The sequence below is a fragment of the Felis catus genome, chromosome A3 (assembly GCF_018350175.1).
Source record: "Felis catus isolate Fca126 chromosome A3, F.catus_Fca126_mat1.0, whole genome shotgun sequence".
In the NCBI taxonomy this organism is placed as follows: Eukaryota; Metazoa; Chordata; class Mammalia; order Carnivora; family Felidae; genus Felis; species Felis catus.
Window position 1 is genome coordinate 72,505,246 of NC_058370.1, and position 19,915 is coordinate 72,525,160.

General features: G+C 36.3%; 1 protein-coding gene across 3 annotated transcripts in view; it reads left to right on the plus strand.

The window, feature by feature from the left end:
* Window positions 1-19,915, plus strand: part of ERLEC1 (endoplasmic reticulum lectin 1) — a 31,124-nt gene that overhangs the window by 3,747 nt on the left and 7,462 nt on the right. The window contains exons 2-10 of one of the 3 annotated variants that reach the window (XM_003983993.5): window positions 2,302-2,406; window positions 4,041-4,121; window positions 5,090-5,167; window positions 5,303-5,366; window positions 5,872-5,906; window positions 8,173-8,396; window positions 8,489-8,618; window positions 16,084-16,245; window positions 17,104-17,163. In XM_003983993.5, the coding sequence (XP_003984042.1) occupies window positions 2,302-2,406; window positions 4,041-4,121; window positions 5,090-5,167; window positions 5,303-5,366; window positions 5,872-5,906; window positions 8,173-8,396; window positions 8,489-8,618; window positions 16,084-16,245; window positions 17,104-17,163 (939 nt within the window). The remainder of the gene's footprint in view (window positions 1-2,301; window positions 2,407-4,040; window positions 4,122-5,089; window positions 5,168-5,302; window positions 5,367-5,871; window positions 5,907-8,172; window positions 8,397-8,488; window positions 8,619-16,083; window positions 16,246-17,103; window positions 17,164-19,915) is intronic. The other 2 variants (XM_019827192.3, XM_006930101.4) reach the window with 2 other exon arrangements.

The following is a 19,915-nucleotide window of genomic DNA, read 5'->3' on the forward strand; positions in this document are numbered from 1 at the left end:
TCTTTCAAGAGGAATGAATTTCTTTATCATATAAACATAAAGCCCCAAGAGTGGTTTTCATTACAAAAAAAAAAGGATTGTCTTCCTTCCTTTGCTGTAATTCCAAACAAGCAGTTAGTTGCTTTTTCCATTGTTAGTATTTTGGTAAACAGTTTAGTAAACAAGTCAATATTGGTGCCCAATTCAACTTTGAACATCAGAGTTGCAGGTACTTCACAAATAGAGGTAAATACAGTTAAGTCATATGCTACTGGTGCTGCAGGATTTTTTTTACCTCAATACCTGGGATTCGTTGTCTCACCACTTCAAAGAATGAAAAGGTGGACACAGAATGAGCAGTAGGGGAAAGTTTATTATAGATTCCAGATTAGAAAGTAAGAATAGTAGGAAAGCTGTCTCTACAGAGAGGGGGTATTCAAAGGTGAATACCCAACAATAGTGGTTTCACACTTTTTTGTAAGGTTTTGGTCATCACCCCCATACAAGTCCCCCTCCTTCCTTCTCAGGTCCTACCCTCATTGGCTTGATAGCTCTAGGTTCTGGGTTGTCCATTCCTGATTGGCTTGTTTCCACTGTATGAGGGGTGGTCTATGGCCATATCATTATGGGTTACGCATTTATGGTCTCATACTTATTTCTACTTAGGTCTTTTGTCAAATTCCTTAGGGACACCTGAGGGAGAGTAGGTGGTGTCTGTTGCATTCTTAAGAGGAACTTTATGCCTGAGGGCGTTTGCCGTGGTCCGACACTCCCAGCATTGTTCCAAAATACAAGTTTCCCACCCCACCCAACCTCAGGTCCTATCCTTTCCCTCTCTGCCTATTTTATCCTATCTTTCCCTATTATACTGGTTGTCTTCACTACAGTAAAGGGATGATTTGGCAAGACTTCAGACCAGCCATTGGTAAGCAAATGTGAATCCTGCTTTGAACAAGACACTGTCATACATTCTGCATATATCTGAAAAACATCAAAAGGCATTATAAATGTTATAACAATTTGTTGGTGCAACTAAATAAATGTTTCTAAGAATCACTTTATCATAAATTTGGCTTTGCAGCTCTCACTTTCAACTCTGTTTCTCCTCTTCAGTTACAATGGTCTTTTAAACAAGGATCTTTTGTCACAATACAGGAGCCTATATAGTAATCTAAAAAAAGGCTAACAGAAGCTGATTCAAATATGTTAAGGGGCACCTGGGTGTCTCAGTTAACCATCTGACTCTTGGTTTCGGCTTAGGTCATGATCTCAGGAGTTCCTGAGTTTGCACCCTGTGTTAGGCTCTGCACCGAGTACACAGAGCCTGCTTGGGATCCTCTCTTTGCCCCTCCCCTGCTCTCACTCTATCTCTTTCTCTCAAGATAAATAAGTGAACTTAAAAAAAAAAAGAAGAAAGCACCAAATATTTGCTACCTGGCCCTTTACAGAAAGTGTTTGCTGACCCAAAATGTATACTAAAAAAAAAGTTAAGTAAGCAGAGAGGATTCTTAGTGATTTTTCTTTTAAAAGTATTTTATCCTGGAGCTCCTGGGTGACTTAGTTGGTTAAATGTATGTGTTCTGGTCATGATCTCACAGTTCGTGGGTTCAAGCCCTGCATCAGGCTGTTGCTATCCAAATATGAAAAAGAATGCGCTATGTTATCTTCAAGTGTCCCATCTGACGAAATTGAGAGTACATTTGTAAAGTGCTGTAGATTTTCACATATAGATGGTAATTGTTAATAGAAGTAATAAGTATTTAGCGATGGTGTATCTATGTATATTCATTGCTTCTTAATGCTTTCTAATCCATATTTTAACCTCAGTCTGTTGCATTACCAGTTTTTCGTTTATACTCCAAATTTCAGTTGTGTTCATTTTTTTGTTATAACACTTGGATAAAGTATGTCATCCTCCTTTTGTCATTATTATTTAATATATAGAATATTTTCCCTGCCTTTGGAAATACATTTAAAAATTTTTCTGTTGACATGATGAATTACTTTGACCTAAGACTGTAAATTATTGGGACATCTGGGTGGCTCAGTCAGTTAAGCATCCAGCTCTTGATTTCAGCTCAGGTCACGATCTAGCAGTTCGTCTAATCGAGCCCCACTTCAGGCTTTTGCACTACCAGCACAGGGATTTTCTTGGGATTTTCTCTCTCCCTCTGTCTCTGCCCTTCCCCTGTGCGTACTCTCTTTCCTTTGCTCTCTCTCTCTCTCAAAATAAATAAAGTTAAAAAAACTAAGACTGTAAATTATTCAATGTACTACAATTTAGCCAGAGAAAATAATGTGTATTTTTTGTTCTTTTTCTAGCCTACAACTGGAGTTTTGTATAAAGAGGATAATTATGTCATCATGACAACTACACATAAAGAAAAATATAAATGCATTCTGCCCCTTGTGACAAGTGGGGATGAGGTAACTTTTTATAAATATATTGATAATCCCTGTCACCAAAGATATTCTTTAAAACATTGCAAACACATATTTTAAAACTGAATAACACCATACAGTGTTATTGCAATATTATTAATTATATTCCCTATTATATAGTTTTTTTTTTAATCTGTGACATTTATATTATAACTTGAAGTGTGTACCTCTTAATGCCCTTTGTCTCTTTCACCCATTCCACCACCCCTCCTATGTGGCAACCACCGGTTTGTTCTGTGTATTTATGATTCTATTTGGTTTAATTTGTATGTTTGTTTTGTTTGTTTTGCTTTTAAATTTGACTTATAAGTAAAATAATATGGTAATTGTTTTTCTCTGATGTATTTCACTTAACATAATAACGTCAAAGTCTAACCATGTTGTTGCAAATGGCAGGATCTCGTTAATTTTTATGGCTCACTAATATTCCATTGTATGTGTATACCACATCTTTTTCATCCATATTTGGATGAGCACTTGGATTGCCTCCATATTTAGATGCTATAAATAATTCTGCAATAAATACAAAATACGCACATAAAAAAAATGAATGACAGGTTTCTCAGTAATCCTGTTTACCATAAAAGTAGTAATCACTTTTATTATTCTTGAATTCTTTGATTTTACAGTTCAACTAGGAAAAATTAGCAACCAGTTATTAATATTTTGAATGAAAATCTAATTCCATGCTTGCTTCTTTTATAGAAATGAGGGTTTTGAAACAGCATAATTTTTAAATGTATATGTGACATTTTTTATAAAGAATTTCTAAAAAATCTATAGGTACCTATACTTTTTCCCTACCTTAGCTCATGCTCATTTCTTCCTCCTGAAATGCCCTAACTACCTCTTATCCATCCTTCAAGGCAATGACTTCTTTCAAGATGAAACAGGAGAGTCAGCATGGTAAAATGAAAAGGACACCAGCCTAGGAGCCAGGAGGCTGAGGTATAGGCTCTGGTTAGCTGTGGAACCTTGAACAAATTTGAAACTCAGTACTTCCACTCAGTAAATTTATTGAGCTAATTACATAATATTTTCACAGTCTGTAAAATGGAAACATTACAAACTCAATGAGTGCTTTCTTAGGTTTTGTTCAGATTTGAAATCTGTGAAAGACAGCTCTCTGTTTCATTTTCGTTTTAAACCTTCTAAAGACATAATATACACGTGTGTGCAGTCATACACATATGCCTATGGCATTCAAGTCTGAGATGTAAAAATATATAGGAAACTGGGATGTACCTTAAAACTTTCCCATACATTCTGCAAGATTCTCCAAGATTCAACTACTCTGAGGCATTCATAGGTAGAATCTGTTTGGATGCAAGTATTTAAAACTTCTGAAATAGGTTTATAAGAATTGTTCAGGAAACTGATACTCAAAAACCTTTTTTTTAAGAGAAGAAAGAATGGAAGATTATTCTATGGCTCCATATTTTATACATCATTTCTTTTGAAAGAAGTGGCAAACCATAGGCTCTTACTAAAAGTTTTGACTTTTTTTTCCTTTTTTATTCCCAAGCATTTGTGATTTGGACAATGAGTTAATACCCAGACAGCAGAGTTGGGTGAAGTTCTAGAATAATTGTAAGTATTAAACCCTAGTTCTTTCATAGGAAGAAGAAAAGGATTATAAAGGCCCTAATCCAAGAGAACTATTGGAGCCACTATTTAAACAAAGCAGTTGTTCCTACAGAGTACGTATCTTATGTTCATTTAATAAAAGTAGAAAATAAATTTCCAAATAGCCAATAGACCCTTAAAAATAATTCTACATTTCTTTTTATTATGTTGTATCAAATTTTAAGTTAGTTGTAAATCAAATCATATTGCTTAATAGTATTTTGTTCATTTAAATTCCTGGATAGTAGATGCAGCAAACACCCATTAAAACTGATTTCAAATAATGTCACTTACCAAGTTGCTTTGAACGTTTTCTAGTTCAAAAGAAAGTTTCCTTATATACAATTTTAATTTAAAAAAAATTTTTTTAATGTTTATTTTTGAGAGAGAAAGAGACAGAATGTGAGTGGGTTAGGGGCAGAGAGAGAGGGAGACACAGAATCTGAGGTAGGCTCCAGGCTCCGAGCTGTCAGCACAGAACCCGGCGCAGGGCTTGAACTCATGAGCTATGAGATCTGACCTGAGCTGAAGTTGGACATTCAGCCGACTGTGCCACCCAGGCGCCCCTACTCCTGATCTATTCTTAATGCCTAATACAAGGCTTAGCCACAGGGGGCCTGGGTGGCTTAGTAAGTGTCAGACATGATCTCATGGTTTGTGAGTTCAAGCCTAGTGTTGGGCTCTGTGCTGTCAGTTCAGAGCCTGGAGCCACCCAGGCACCCCAATATACAATTTTAATTTAAAAAAATGCTAATTGTTATTTTTTTGACTATGTCAAAAATAGTCCCTAAGGCTAATAGTTATCACAGATCCCACATGTATTCTAGACCTTCACAGAGTTTTCACATACAGCTAATTAGTGAAAACAGTGAATATGGCTTCAGAAATTTCATATTTTTCTGAGGCATAATAATGTTTCACCTAATGAAAGCTTACTCTAAATCTTGAGGGAGATCTACTCAACTACATAAAATAGAAGAAAGTAATTCAGTTGAGTTAGTTATGTGGCTTTTGTAAGTGTAAATACATCCATTTTTCTTAGATTGAGTCTTATTGGACTTACGAAGTATGTCACGGAAAACACATTCGACAATATCATGAAGAGAAAGAAAGTGGTCAGGTACGTTTTTCTTCAAAACATCAAGTATGGAACATTAGAAAATGAGAATGTTAGTAATTAGATTGATGATTTTCAAGTTATATTCTTGGTAGTTGCAAAATACTTACTGTATTTTTATTTTATTTCCAAATATAGAAAGTAAATATTCACGAGTACTACCTTGGGAATATGCTGGCTAAGAACCTTCTATCTGAAAAAGGTTTGTTTCTACAGAGTGATTTGATAGTAATGCTGGAATTTGGTTGAAAGTATATACTCAAATTGGAATTTAAAAGATCTTGTTGGAAACTGGATGAATTTTAAAACACTAAAATAAATTTCTGAACAATCTCTTAGAAAAATTTTTCAAAGAGATTTTTTCATTATTTTCGACCTCAACAAACAGTATCCTTTTTGCTACCTATTAATCAATTCTATTAAATCTGTTAAGATAATACACGTTAATGTTACATTTATATAGTGTTAGTGTTAGTCTTTTCCTTGGTTTAACATAGTTGTTATGTATGGAAATAGAAATGTAGATGTATCCCTGCAATTGTGAAATAAAATAAAAGTTGTAAGATAAAAATTATATTTATGTTTAGGATCTTCTTTAGAAAGAAATTTAAAATTAAAAGGGTGATTGAAAACTTAAGTCATTTGTATTTTATATATAAGTCACTGGTCATTCTTTACACCTACCTTACTTTTATATTATTCCACAGATCAAGAAGCAGATGAAAAAGAAAAATCAAAAGAGGCAAGTGACAAGTGTTGATTTTTTTTCACTCTTAACATCTATTATTAGTGAGGCATGAACTTACACAACTCAAATGACAGAATTTAGTCTTGTGTTCTTTACCTATTGCATACCCCAAAGGATTGGGTCAAAGAAAATTTTCAGTATGTTAGGTTTTTCTGAGAAAAGTTATACTGTGATACTTTTATTTACTTTTAAGATCATAGAAAAATAAAAAAATTTACCAAAGATATATCTGGGAAACTTTTCGTAATAGCAGTGTATCACTTCGAGGCTTAGCAGTGGTTCCCTGTGTTTAACATTGGAAATAATTATAAATTAGAGCTTTTGCTTCTTTTCCCTTGTTTGGTCTCTATCTCCCATGGGTAAAACAGATAAACTACACAAGCTACCAGACTGCAAGCATCTTCGAAGCAGGGACTGTCTTTTATCTCTTTACCCCACAATGCAAAGCAGAGTGCCAAACATAGTATCGGCACTTCATAAGTGTTTATCAAATGTGAATGCATAATTGATGACTGACAAATAGGATTGTTGAAAAAGAATGATTCCTTAGGGTACCTAATCACAATTTTTAAATGCCCCTATAGTTCAAGGAATGCTTTCTGAATCCTAAGCACTCCCATAGAGTTATATAACCTATTGATAGAGGATATTTCTAGAAGTGGTTTCATATCATAACGATACTTCTATTAGACGTAAAGTGAAATGTCAAAGACCTTCAAAGGAATGCCTGTAACTTGAAAAGGGTGGCTTTGGGAGGAATTGATAAGCTAAGCATAGACACACAAAACATTGCTATTTTAAAAGATTTTAATTTTGCAGACTACCTTTGAGATAAAATATTTATTTACTGTGGCTCTGGAGGATAGCAAGATGGAATTCAAAGTGTGAAATGATAAAGGAAGAGGAAGAAAAGGGTAAGGGAAGAAAACTTAACATTTACTGAGCCCCAATTTATAAGCCAGGTACTGTGCCAGGCATGTAACAAGAGGTAATGCTTAATTTTCCCCCCAACCTTTGAGTATGTATTATTGTTCTCCTTTCACAAATGACAAAAATTGGAATTTAGTCAAAGTCAGAAAGCTGGTAAATTCAAAGCTTGACTCGGAACCCAGGATTTTCTAATTCCAGATAGTAGCATGAAAACAGCTTACAAGAAGTATCAAAATATTTGTCCCTAGAAACATTTGTTTATTTCCTCTTTTGGAGATGGCACTGACAGGGTACCAAAGTGATACAAGATGAGCTCCCTGCCTCCAAAGAGCTTGCTTGGGGATATTATTAACAATATTTTTTTAGGCCCGTTATATTGGACTTTTCTTTGGTTTACATAAATAAAATATAGGCGCTAGCTCCTTAATAATCCTTGTCTTCTGAGGTGATCTATTTTATTCCTCCATTCAATGAAAATTTCTTCATTTGTCCTTTACTGGCTTTGAATAGATTGAGATAGGAGTTTACACTGAAAAGTATGTCTCTTAATATTAATGACAGGGAAAAAGAGTAAGCAGATTGATGAACGAGTACAGTATTGAGATTCCTGTTTTAAAAGATGGTGTTTTACTCTGTAGCCCCACTTTTTGACAAAATAGACTTCACATCTCTAGAATCTAAAGAGTAACACAGCCTTTCACTAGAAGTTTAGTATAGAAAGCTCTGACTAGACCAGTATTATAAGTTCCTGTATTCTATCTTAGTCTGTTTACAACTATTGAAAACAATTCATATCAATCAAGATATTATATTCTTTTATATAAATGTACATTTACTTAATATCTTAATTTTAGCATCAAATAAAAGTTTCCCTTTTTTACTGTAGTAAACTAGCTCTGAAAATATGTATTTGGTCAAATAAGAATTCAGGAATCAAAAGAATGTTAGAGGACGAATATATAGAAAATATGGAAATGTTACCTTTATAAATGTTGGTTTATAAATAAAATGTAGTTTCTTCCTTTATGAATAAGTGCTTCTCGGGGCACTGGATGGCTCAGTCAGTTGAGCATCTGACTTCGGCTCAAGTCATGATCTCACAGCTCGTGAGTTCGAGCTCTGCATCGGACTCTATGCTGACAGCTCAGAGCCTGGAGCCTGCTTCAGGTTCTGTGTCTCCCTGTCTCTCTGCTCCTCCCCAGCTTGCACTCTGTCTCTGTCTCAAAAATAAACATTAAAAAACTTAAAAAAAAAAAAAAGTGCTTCTCCCATCCTCACCCCCACCTCCATTTCTAATGAAAAGTCTGTCTTGTACTTTTTTTTTTTTAAGATTCCCACTAAAAATATCGAAGGTCAGATGACACCCTACTATCCTGTGGGAATGGGAAATGGTACACCTTGTAGTTTGAAACAGAACCGGCCCAGATCAAGTACTGTGATGTACATATGTCATCCTGAATCTAAGCATGAAATTCTTTCAGTAGCTGAAGTTACAACTTGTGAATATGAAGTTGTCATTTTGACACCACTCCTGTGCAATCATCCTAAATATAGGTAGGACATGGATTCAATATTTTAAACATGAAATGCACACATGCTTTAAAGTGGCATAGGCTTAGCTTTAATGCTTTGTTCTTACCAAATAGATTCAGAGCATCTCCTGTGAATGACATATTTTGCCAATCACTGCCAGGATCACCATTTAAACCCCTCACTCTGAGACAATTGGAACAGCAGGAAGAAATCCTAAGAGTGCCTTTCAGGAGAAATAAAGAGGTAGGAGAATTATCTAACAGTATTTTCTTGGTGCTTCCTTTTCCAAATTTCAGAGCATATATCAATATTTTAATGATTCCAATAGCATAGTAGTAATTTATTTTTCTGACTCAAAATTTTAAATTCCATTTTTTTTAATGTTTTTATTTATTTTTGAGACAGAGAGAGACAGAGCATAAGCAGGGGAGGAGCAGAGAGAGAGGGAAACACAGAATCCAAAGCAGGCTCCAGGCTCTGAGCTGTCAACACAGAGCCTGATGCAGGGCTCAAACTCACGGACTGTGAGATCATGACCTGAGCCGAAATCAGACACCCAACCAACTGAGCCACCCAGGCACCCCTTAAATTCCATTTTTTAATTGATTTTAATTATTTTCCTTATTTTAGTGCTTCTCAGAAACTATTTTATCATTCTTTCACTCTCATGATTTCATATTTTAAAGTTTGACATCCTATTAATTATAGTTAAGTTTAATTTTTAGCTAGTTGCCTGGCCTTACCAGATGAGCCCCTTGAAGAAATAGACTACAGCGCATCTTCTGCTTTATTTATTCTTCAACTCCTTGCTATATGTCATCAAAACGTCATTCTTCTAAAAGTGTTCTTATTAAGGTCAGTGGCAGTCTTTTGGTTCTAAATTCACTGGACATATGCATAACTTGATGTTAGCGCATAAAACACTGAACAGTTGCAGCTTGAACTTTCTCTCCTGCCTTTACTTGAAGTCATTCTCTCTGTTTTATTCTGGTTCTTTTCTCCTGTGAACTAATCTTTGTCTGCTTCCTGCCCCCTTAAAATGTTGAACCGCAGTTCTATCTGTGGTTGCCTTCTCTTCTTAGTGTCTGTAGTCTTAGGTGGGCTCATCCAGGCCCACTCTACCAACTTCCATTAATATGCTCACGAGTTCCAAATGTCCATCTTCAACGTTGACCTTTCCCCTGAACTTAAACCGCAATCACAATAATTGACATGTGTTGAATCTTAACAGCTATTGTGTAATGCTTACAGCAACCTCCAAGATTGCTATTATTATTTTCCTTAACAGATTAGGAAATTGAGGGATTCAGAGAAGGGAAGGGACAGATGATGGATTAGAGATGAAAATCAAAACAATCTGGTTTTAGAACCTGTCCTCTTAACCACTGCTCTATGCTATCTTTGCTTTTTATCTCTTCATTGGACATAGCCAAATACGTTTTAAGTACTCTCAGATTCATATCTCTCACAATGACCCTTTTCCTACCTTCCCTATTATTTTCGAAGAAATGTCACTTCTTTTGCAAATGAGCAAATGAGCCAGGACTTCTAATGGACTACCCCAGGAAGAGATAACTGTTTCCTCTTCTTTGGTCCTATATTTTATTCAGTCTTACATTATAGCACTTACATAGCTAAAATTGTTTTTCCTATGATTCTTACATTAAGATCAAGGGAAAACAAGGTATGCTTTATTACTTTGGGGTTTCCAGCTCCTTGCGCGATACCTGGTATTCTGTGGGTACTTAACAATGGTTTCATTAACTAATAACTAACATTCCGCTCCAAAACCTCTTTCTTCCCTTTCTCTTGAGTACTCATTGTACAATTATTGCCAGACTCTGATGGGTGTGAATACTGCCATTCTGTTAGGGAAAGAAAATTATCTTAACATTAATCAGCGTTTGATTTAAAGTGCTCAATTAAAAGACTGGAGATGGATTTCTCTTCTGGTCTTCTCCCTAATAGTGATTTAAATATGGACAGGTACTTAAAAGTCAGCTCAATCAAAATCTTCACAAATCCCAACTTTAATTACTCTTCAGGGAAGAAATGCCAGCTTACTTTCCTTTAATTAATGTTATTAATATGCCATTTGAGAAAAAGTATTTTTAAAGAGCTACAGATGGGGGCACCTCAGTGGCTCAGTCAGGAGAGCATTCTATTCTTGATCTCTGCGTTATGAGTTTAAGCCCCACATTGGGTATAGGGATTACTTAAATAATTATTTTTAAGAAATACAATGAAAAGCTACAGTATTTCAAAATACTTAGGCTCTTTAGACCCTAGATCCTAGAATACGTGTTGTATATGAAAACCTTAGGTAATACTGTAGGTAAAGAGTTATTTAAAACTGATCTTTTTTTCCACAATCTTTTCTTTTGTAAATCTGGTTTGTTTTTTTTTAATGTTTATTTATTTTTGAGACACAGACAGAGCATGAACGGGGTAGGAGCAGAGAGAGAGAGGGAGACACTGAATCCGAAGCACGCTCCAGGCTCTGAGCTGTCAGCACAGAGCCCGACACGGGGCTCAAACTCACGGACCGTGAGATCGTGACCTGAGCCGAAGTCGGACGCCCATCCGACGGAGCCACCCAGGCGCCCCTATAAATCTAGTTTATTACATGTAACTTTTTTTTAAATTGATATTTAGCATATGGTTTGCCTTTTAATGTTTATTTTTGAGAGAGAGACAGAGAGTGGTACACAAGCAGGGGTGGGACAGAGAGGCAGGCAGAGGATCTGAAGCAGGCTCTGAGCTACAGCAGAGAGCCCCATGCAGGGCTCAAACTCACAAACTGTGAGATCATGACCTGAGCTGAAGTCAGATGCCTAACTCACTAAGCCACCTAGGTGCCCCTGGTTTGCCTTTTAAATTTGGATTAAGCTTTATCATAATGAATTTTTCTTCTTTTTTAAACAAAAATTCAAATCTGGCTAGCAGAATTTTGGTTTCAACCTAAAACTAATGTGACACACTGTACATTAACTAACTGGAATTTAAATAAAAACTAAAACAAAGGAAAAATAGAAAAAAAAGAATTTTGGTTTCATGTCGTACCTGGTTTTTTGTTGTTGTTGTTCAGTTTCACAAGAAATGGTTTATTGGGGCGCCTGGGTGGTGCAGTCGGTTAAGCGTCCGACTTCAGCCAGGTCACGATCTCGCGGTCAGTGAGTTCGAGCCCTGCGTCGGGCTCTGGGCTGATGGCTCAGAGCCTGGAGCCTGTTTCCGATTCTGTGTCTCCCTCTCTCTCTGCCCCTCCCCCGTTCATGCTCTGTCTCTCTCTGTCCCAAAAATAAATAAACGTTGAAAAAAAAAATAAAAAAAAAAAAAAGAAATGGTTTATTAAGAGGACTTGTGGACAAAACCTTTTGGGCTGTGGCAATTCAAATTGATCTCCACAATCCCACCGTCTGCAAAACCTTTTTTATAGCCCTAGAAGCTACCAGTACATGCTAAGGGACCGCCCAGAATGTTTAGGAATAGGTGTGAGTAGAGAAACTACTTACTAGATAACCTACTAGATAAAGTTCTAATGAGATTTAAAAAAAAAAAGAATAGGTGTGCATCATTGCCATATCGCCAGGGCAGATGAAGGAAGTTTTGCCCCAGAGGCGTACCTAAAGGTGTGGTTGAACAAGAAGAAACATTAGTGGAGCCTCCAGGAGGCTTCAGGCAACAGAGGGGTCATCATGGCAGATTTGTCCAGGGTGACATTACTCTAGCCCACACACTCTACCCTATATATCCAGCCCTTACAGTCTCATACACCCAGCTTTTCCATGATATTCCCTGAACCAGCAGAAAAACGCTCTTTGCAGTAGGGGCTCTTTGTCCAAGTTGAAGGCATAAACCACAGCAGCAGTACAGACAGCAAGAAAAGAGACTTATGTTGACACAACCAAGAATGGAGTAATAATTTTTGCCACCATCTCCCTCAGACTCTAAACCAGTTTGATAACTACTGGTTGCAGTGGGCACAGGACCATCTAATGCATGTATCTCTTTGTGCATGTCTTTTAATGCGATAATGATACTGCCTGAATTACTAGGCATATACATGCAACATTCAGTGTGAATATAGCACAGGTGCCCCCTTGTGCTACGGTGAGTATATCCAAGCCCATTCTACTCTGTAATATAGCTTTTCACATCAGTGTAATCTCTGTATTCATGAGTGTCAGGTGATAGTAACTATTGTTGAGAATCCTCTGGATATAATAATTAATGTGTGGGGCACCTGGGTGGCTCAGTCGGTTGAGCATCTGACTTCGGCTCAGGTCATGATCTCACGGCTCATGGGTTCAAGCCCTATGTCGAGCTCTGGACTGACAGCTCAAAGCCTGGAGCCTGCTTCGGATTCTGTGACTCCCTCTCTCTCTGCCCTTCCCCCACTCATGCTATGTGATGCTCTCTTTGTCTCTCAAAAATGAATAAACGTTAAAAAAAATTTTTAATAATGATTAACGTCTCTATATACCATTTCACATCTTCTTTGCCTAAACATGGTACAGATATAGATGGTACAAATATTACTGCTAAATGCTTGTACCAATGAAAGACAGCATGGGTCCATCGTGCCTTTAATAGGGAGTAAATTTACAGAGGCTGTTACCGTGCTGGCTTTGTTGTTATTGCATTAATTTGAAGATAACTGGACTATAAGGAGTCCATTTTATGAATTTCTAAATGCTACTACAAAAACCACCATCGCTTTTATTGGAATAATTTTTCTTAGAAATGCAAGTAGATGCTGTGTCCACAAGAAGGAATAATAAATGGTCATGCTTCTATTCTTTTTACCTCTTCCCCTACCTGAGCTAGAGGTTTCGTTGTGCATTATTAATGTTTCCTCACTAACCTTACTATAGGTCTCATGTATTCTAAGTAATTAGCTTAGTCTGTTAGACCTTAGCTCCTTAGGAGCAGTGACTCTGTCTGCTACATTTTTAATACTCAACACTTAAAACAGTGCCAGGAGCATAGAATGCTCTGAATGTAGAAAGTCTATACATAAAATCCAAGGTCCTTCCAAAGAAGTAAAGATGCCATCTTGGCAATCTTTGTTCTTCTGTAATACTGGAGGAGAGAAAGGATAAGGTCGTTGGTTTCTAGAGTAACCATCCAATGACTCCTACCAGCCAAGATAGAAGAAGAAAAACATAGTTGATCAATGGCAACTACAGCAAGTGAAAAGGAGATACCATGTCCACTATACATTTATTTGGAACTCTTTTTAATTTTTTAAATTATTCAGTTTTAATTGGTATACTCCTTTAATCCTGATCTAGATTCATTTTCTCTCCACTCACAGTCAAAACATAGTTTACTTCTGGATTCTAACTCATTATTCTCTTTCATAACTATTCTTTCTACCCCACTTATGTCATTCCTTTAGATTCTCTTCATCTGTGGCACTGGGTTACTTCAACTTCTAATGTGGCTCCGCACCTCGAGATTTATTCTTACTATTCCTTCCCTGCTACAGTATTGCTTAAAAATCTGATCATGCCATATTTTTGTCTAAAATCTAGAAGATGATAGAGCATCACATAGTTTTCTTTATCATTAAGTACCTGCCTATCTCTTCAGTTTTAAATATTATGCCACACCCCATATCTTTGCTCTTTTTTAAAATGTTTATTTACTTATTTTGACAGAGAGAGAATGCACTCATGAGCTGGGGAGGCGCAGAGAGAGAATCCCAAGCCAGGCTCCACACTGTCAGTGCAGAGCCTGACACAGGGCTTTATCTCACAAACCATGAGATCATGATCTGAGATAAGATCAAGAGTCAGATATGCCCAACCAACTTAGTCATCCAGGGGCCCCCGCATCTTTGCTCTTAATGTCTTCCTCAGGTTCACATGCATAGGTACACACAAACACAAAATACAAACAGACATTCACATAAATCACAAATTATTCATGTTTCAAGAATTAAAAGTTTTCTCTTGATGAAGTCTTCATGTTTCATTTCTTCATCAAAATCTGTTTTGAATCATTACTACCTCTGTGAATCTGCTATTCCCTGAACCCTTTAGGGGGCATCTTCCATAACCAAATTGCTGAGTCCTTCAGGACAACAACCAGGTCCTGTTGCATGTTAATAATTATAGTTAATATTCATATTTACTCCCATTCAGCTCCTCTTTACCCTGCTTCTTATCTTTTATTTACCCATAGTAACCACATTTTCCAAAACTAAGTATAGAGACAAAATCTAGTAAGTAGCAAAATACTTAAAAAGGCTAAAATCTTAGTGAACTTCCTTTCAGTCTTCTGGGGGATTTTTTTTTTTTTTTGATACACAGATACACTTTAAAAAAAATAATTAGGGGTGCCTGGGTGGTTCACTTAGTTGGGCGTCTGACTCTTGATGTCACCTTGGGTCGTGAACTCAGTCATGGGATTGGGCCCCTTGTTGGGCTCCACACTGACAGCACAGATCCTGCTTGGTAGTCTCTCTTTCTCTGCCCCTCCCCTGCTCACGCGTGCACATGTACACGCGCCCTCTCTCTCCCCCTCTTTCCCCCCTCCCTCCCTCCTTTCTCTCTCTCTCTCTCTCTCTCTCTCTCTCTCTCTCTCTCTCTCTCTCCCTAAATAAATAAATAAGCTTAAACACTCTTGCTTTAAAAAATAATAATAGTAATTGGGGCTCCTGGGTGGCTCAGTTGGTTAAGCATCTGACTTGGGCTCAGGTCATGATCTCACGTTTTGTGAGTTCAGGCCCCGCGTAAGGGCTCTGTGCTGACAGCTCAGAGCCTGGAGCCTCTTTGGATTCTGTGTCTCCCTCTCTCTGCGCCTCTCCTACTCATACTCTGTCTCTCTATCAAAAATAAATAAACATTAAAAAAATTTTTTTTAATAATAATAATAATTGGGACCAAACTGTATACATGTGTGTATATATCTATACATAAAATTTTCACTTGTTTTCACTTAACAGTATATTATTTCTATATAACTATGTCATAAAGTAATCTTCTATAGTGTTATTTTAATTATCTCAAATATTCCATTGCTTAAAGTACCAAAATTTATTTAATTAATTTACTGGTATGGATATTTTTGTTGTCCACAATTTTTTGCTAACGTAAAGAATGTCACACTGAATGTCATTGAAGCTAAGTCTTTGCACACATCCATAGTGATCACTAACTCAGAATAAATTTCTAGAAACAGGTCAGATGTAAGCACTTAATTAAGCACAAATAGGTAAGTACATAATAAAGTATATACCGTCAAACTCTACTCGAGAAAATTGTGGAATTTTACAGTTTCATTAGCAATATTTTTTTAACAAGGAAGGTTATGATGTGCATTTGTGTATATTTGTTTGTATTTGTGTGTATGTAATGTGTTTGTGGTATTTCTAGTAAGGTAGAGTACTACTTAGCTTAGGTACTTGCACTAGAATAATTCTAGCTGCTAAAATCAAAAAAAGAAGGAGACAAAACATATGAGGTGGAAATTATCCCTGTATGTTAAGAATGGCCATCATATCCCTAACCGGTAGATGGAAATAACCTTTGTCTAGAGCTTTCTCTATTGTATTAAGTGTTGCAAAATTCATTTTTTGACAACACATTAAAAATGAGAGGACAACTTTTATTTTCCAAATTTCCTATAGTTAATAAAGTCATAACTGAAAAAAAAAAATAAGTATGGTTAGAAGCCCTTAAACATATGTGTTTAATTTTAGGAAGAGTTGCAATCAACCAAAGAAGAGAGATTTCCAGCAATCCACAAACCCATTGCTGTTGGTTCTCAGCCTATGCTCACTGTTGGAACAACCCACATATCCAAATTGACAGATGACCAACTCATAAAAGAGTTCCTTAGTGGTTCTTACTGCTTTCATGGGGTGAGAAGTGAGCCTTTGGTTTAAATATTTATCTTACAGCCTTCACTTGTATGTTAATTAGTCAGGACCCAGTAGCAGCACTGAAAAAAGTTTTCATCTGTAGAGAAATGGCAGGATTCTGGAAGCCTCCTAATAGACATTTTCTCTCTGCATCTTATATAATCTAACTTGTAGCCATTATGTTCTCTTTACTCACAAGCTAAAACTTGACCTTTACTTGACAGAAATTACATATATATAAATAAATCATGTGTGATTTGGGTTAATTGGTAGAATGGGCATCAGAGATTATATGGCATAAAAAAAATTGTATGGTCTGCATTTTGGTTATGTATCAATCACATTTAAAACTTGAGTTTTAAACATCTACAAAGGTTAAATTTTGCCTTTAACAGACTAGTAGTTACAGTGGGAAATACACTAAGTGGAATTTTCATTTTATTTTATTTTACTAAGGCAATACAGCAGCTATACTCCGTATTTGTCTTTTTTAAATTAGTATTTCTCAGTAATTTCTCTTTTTATTATTGAAGTGTAGTTGACATACAATGTTATATTAGTTGCAGGTGCTATAACATAGTGATTTGACAATTCTGTACATTACTTAATGCTCATTATAAGTAGTTACCATCTTTCACCAGATAATGTTATTTCTCAGTACTTCTCAGTAACTTTTTAATTTTAATTTTCAACCACATTGTTGCTAGTATCATTTTTTTATGTTTATATATATGTGTATATATATTTGTTTATATATATATATATTTTTTTTTTCCCATCACTGTCATGTTGCAATATTGAGACAGACCCCAATCCCCCATTCTCTATATTTAACTTGATCTTTTTGCTTTCTCGTAGGGTGTTGGTTGGTGGAAATATGAATTCTGCTATGGCAAACATGTACATCAGTATCATGAGGTATGGAATAGCCTTTATATCATTCTACCACTAGATAAAGTTTTAAAAATCTTTTGTGAAAAAAAAAGAGGGGAGATGGCATTTTAATTATGAAATGACTTAAATATGAAAATACTTCAGGGGCGCCTGGGTGGCTCAGTCGGTTAAGCGTCCGACTTCAGCTCAGGTCACGATCTCGTGGCCCGTGAGTTCGAGCCCCGCGTCGGGCTCTGGGCTGACGGCTCAGAGCCTGGAGCCTGTTTCAGATTCTGTGTCTCCCTCTCTCTGCCCTTCCCCCGTTCATGCTCTGTCTCTCTCTGTCTCAAAAATAAATAAATGTTAAAAAAAAAAAAAATTTAAAAAGAAAATACTTCAAAGTGTCTGTAAGTTCCAGAAAATGGAAAACTTGGTGTTAAGTAAATCAACCATCTTTTTTTTTCTTTTTTTAATGTTTATTTATTTTTGAGGGAGAGACACTGAGTATGAGGGGGGAGGGGCAGAGAGAGAGACACACACACACAAAATCCAAAACAGGCTCCAGGCTCTGAGCTGTCAGCACAGAGCCCATCACAGGGCTCGAACCCACAAACCATCAGATCATGACCTGAGCCAAAGACCTGAGCTTAACTGATGGAGCCACCCAGGTGCCCTACTAAGTCAACCATCTTAAAGTAAGGTTGTTTATTAATTGCTCAGATTCTTGTATTACTGTGACTCTGGAGGAATAATAAGCTATTGTGACTAACCTCATTAGCTTGGACCGAGAAATTAGTAATTATAATTCTTTAAATTAACAAAGTAAAAAAAAAAAATTAACAAAGTGAATAATAAGATAGTACATTATGGCTCAGGCTAGGAAAATAGGATAAATACAGCAAGTTTCTCAGCTAAAAGAATATACCATATCATTTAAGTTTAAAATCAAGTACGTTTTATTGGCTTTTGATTCTTCCTTTTTTTCTAATTTCATAAATCAGATAGCATATTCTCCCACATTTGAGCCAAGCTGTTCAAATTCTGAACTTCAGCCCTTATTAAATTTATCTGTCACAGTTGTACATTGGTAAGCGACTGTTTGAAATTTTTTTTTTAATTTTTTTTTAACGTTTATTTTATTTTTGAGACAGGGAGAGACAGCATGAATGGGGGAGGGTCAGAGAGAGAGGGAGACACAGAATCTGAAGCAGGCTTCAGGCTCTGAGCTGTCAGCACAGAGCCTGATGCAGGGCTCGAACTCACAGACTGCGAGATCATGATCTGAGCCGAAGTCGGATGCTTAACCAGCTGAGCCACCCAGGTGCCCCTGTAAGCAACTGTTTGAAGACAAACATTAATTAATAAATATTTACCTTGCTGACAGGAGATAAAAGGCTGTTTTTATTCCTCCAAAGAAATAATAACTAGTAATTAGAAAATACTGTGTTTGCCCTCTTGAGTTGTTTTGAGCCAGTCTAATTTCCAAAGCAGACCATACCAGGAAAGATCATCAACTCACCTTCCACATTTAAATCATTCCAAATTTATGAGGCACCTATAAACTAGGAAATTTGTTTTCTTTACTTAAACCTAAGAAGTACCATTTTACTCTTATTCCCATTTATTCTTGCTGCTTTATAAATGTTTTATTTATTTTTAGTAATATTTATTAATAGGAAAAAAATTGCCTAACTACAATCCAGATAATGTGCAACGGCTTTTTTTTTTTTTTAAGAAAATTTACTCATTTTTTTCAAATTTGCATGGCTAGTGAAGAGGGGATTTATTTTTGTTTTAAGTTTATTTTTTTTGAGAGAGAGAGAGAGAGCAAGCATAAGCCAGAGAGGGGGAGAGAGAGAGGGAGAGAGAAACCCAAAAAGGTTCTGTACTATCAGCGTAGTGCCTAACGTGGGGCTTAATGTCACAAAATTTGAGCCAAAATCAACATCAGTCGCTTAACTGACCGAGGCACCCAGGTGCTCCATGATGGCTTTTTTTTTTTTTTTTTTAATTAAAGGAATACATACCAGAAATTTAGAATGAATGGTAAAATTCTTGTCTACCATTGTCCCATTTCCTAAAAGTAATTGTTCTTGATGTTTTCTTAGTTAACCCTCCACAAGAAAACAAATGCCTACATGTAAATGTTGGTATAACCTTGTATTTAGACAGAAAGTATCTGCTAAACACACTGCTCTGCATTTGTTCTTTTCAGTTAGTGTCTTGGAGATCTTTTCACAACAGCAACAGCTGATCTCATTCTTCTCAGCATCTACAGAGCATTATGTCTATACCCACAATATATTTAGCCAGATCTCTACAGACCTTTGAATTGTTTCCAGTTTTTCTGTAATAGCATTTTAGTGAGCATTTATAAATAGTTTTGTTGGTAAACTTTTGCAAGTTTACCACATTCATATTCATGAAGTATCTCATATTCACAAGGCACATTTCTAGCAGTGTGCTTGTTAGGTCAAAATTTACGCATACTGAACATTTTGGAAGACATTCCCAATAACAATGGCTTTTTTCCCCATACACTTGCCAGCACTAGATTTTATCAGACTTATTTTGCCCAAGGTTATATAACTTAGAACTTTCCGAAGGACGCTACTAGGAGCTTTGGGAGATATAAAAATAATAGTAGCTGACGAATATAATTCATTGTATACCAGGCACTGTTCTAACTATGCATATTACCTCATTTAACTCTCATAACCACCCTCAGAGGTGAGTATTATTATTCCAACGTGAGGAAACGGAAGCAATAATTTAGTAGCTTGCCTAAAACCACATA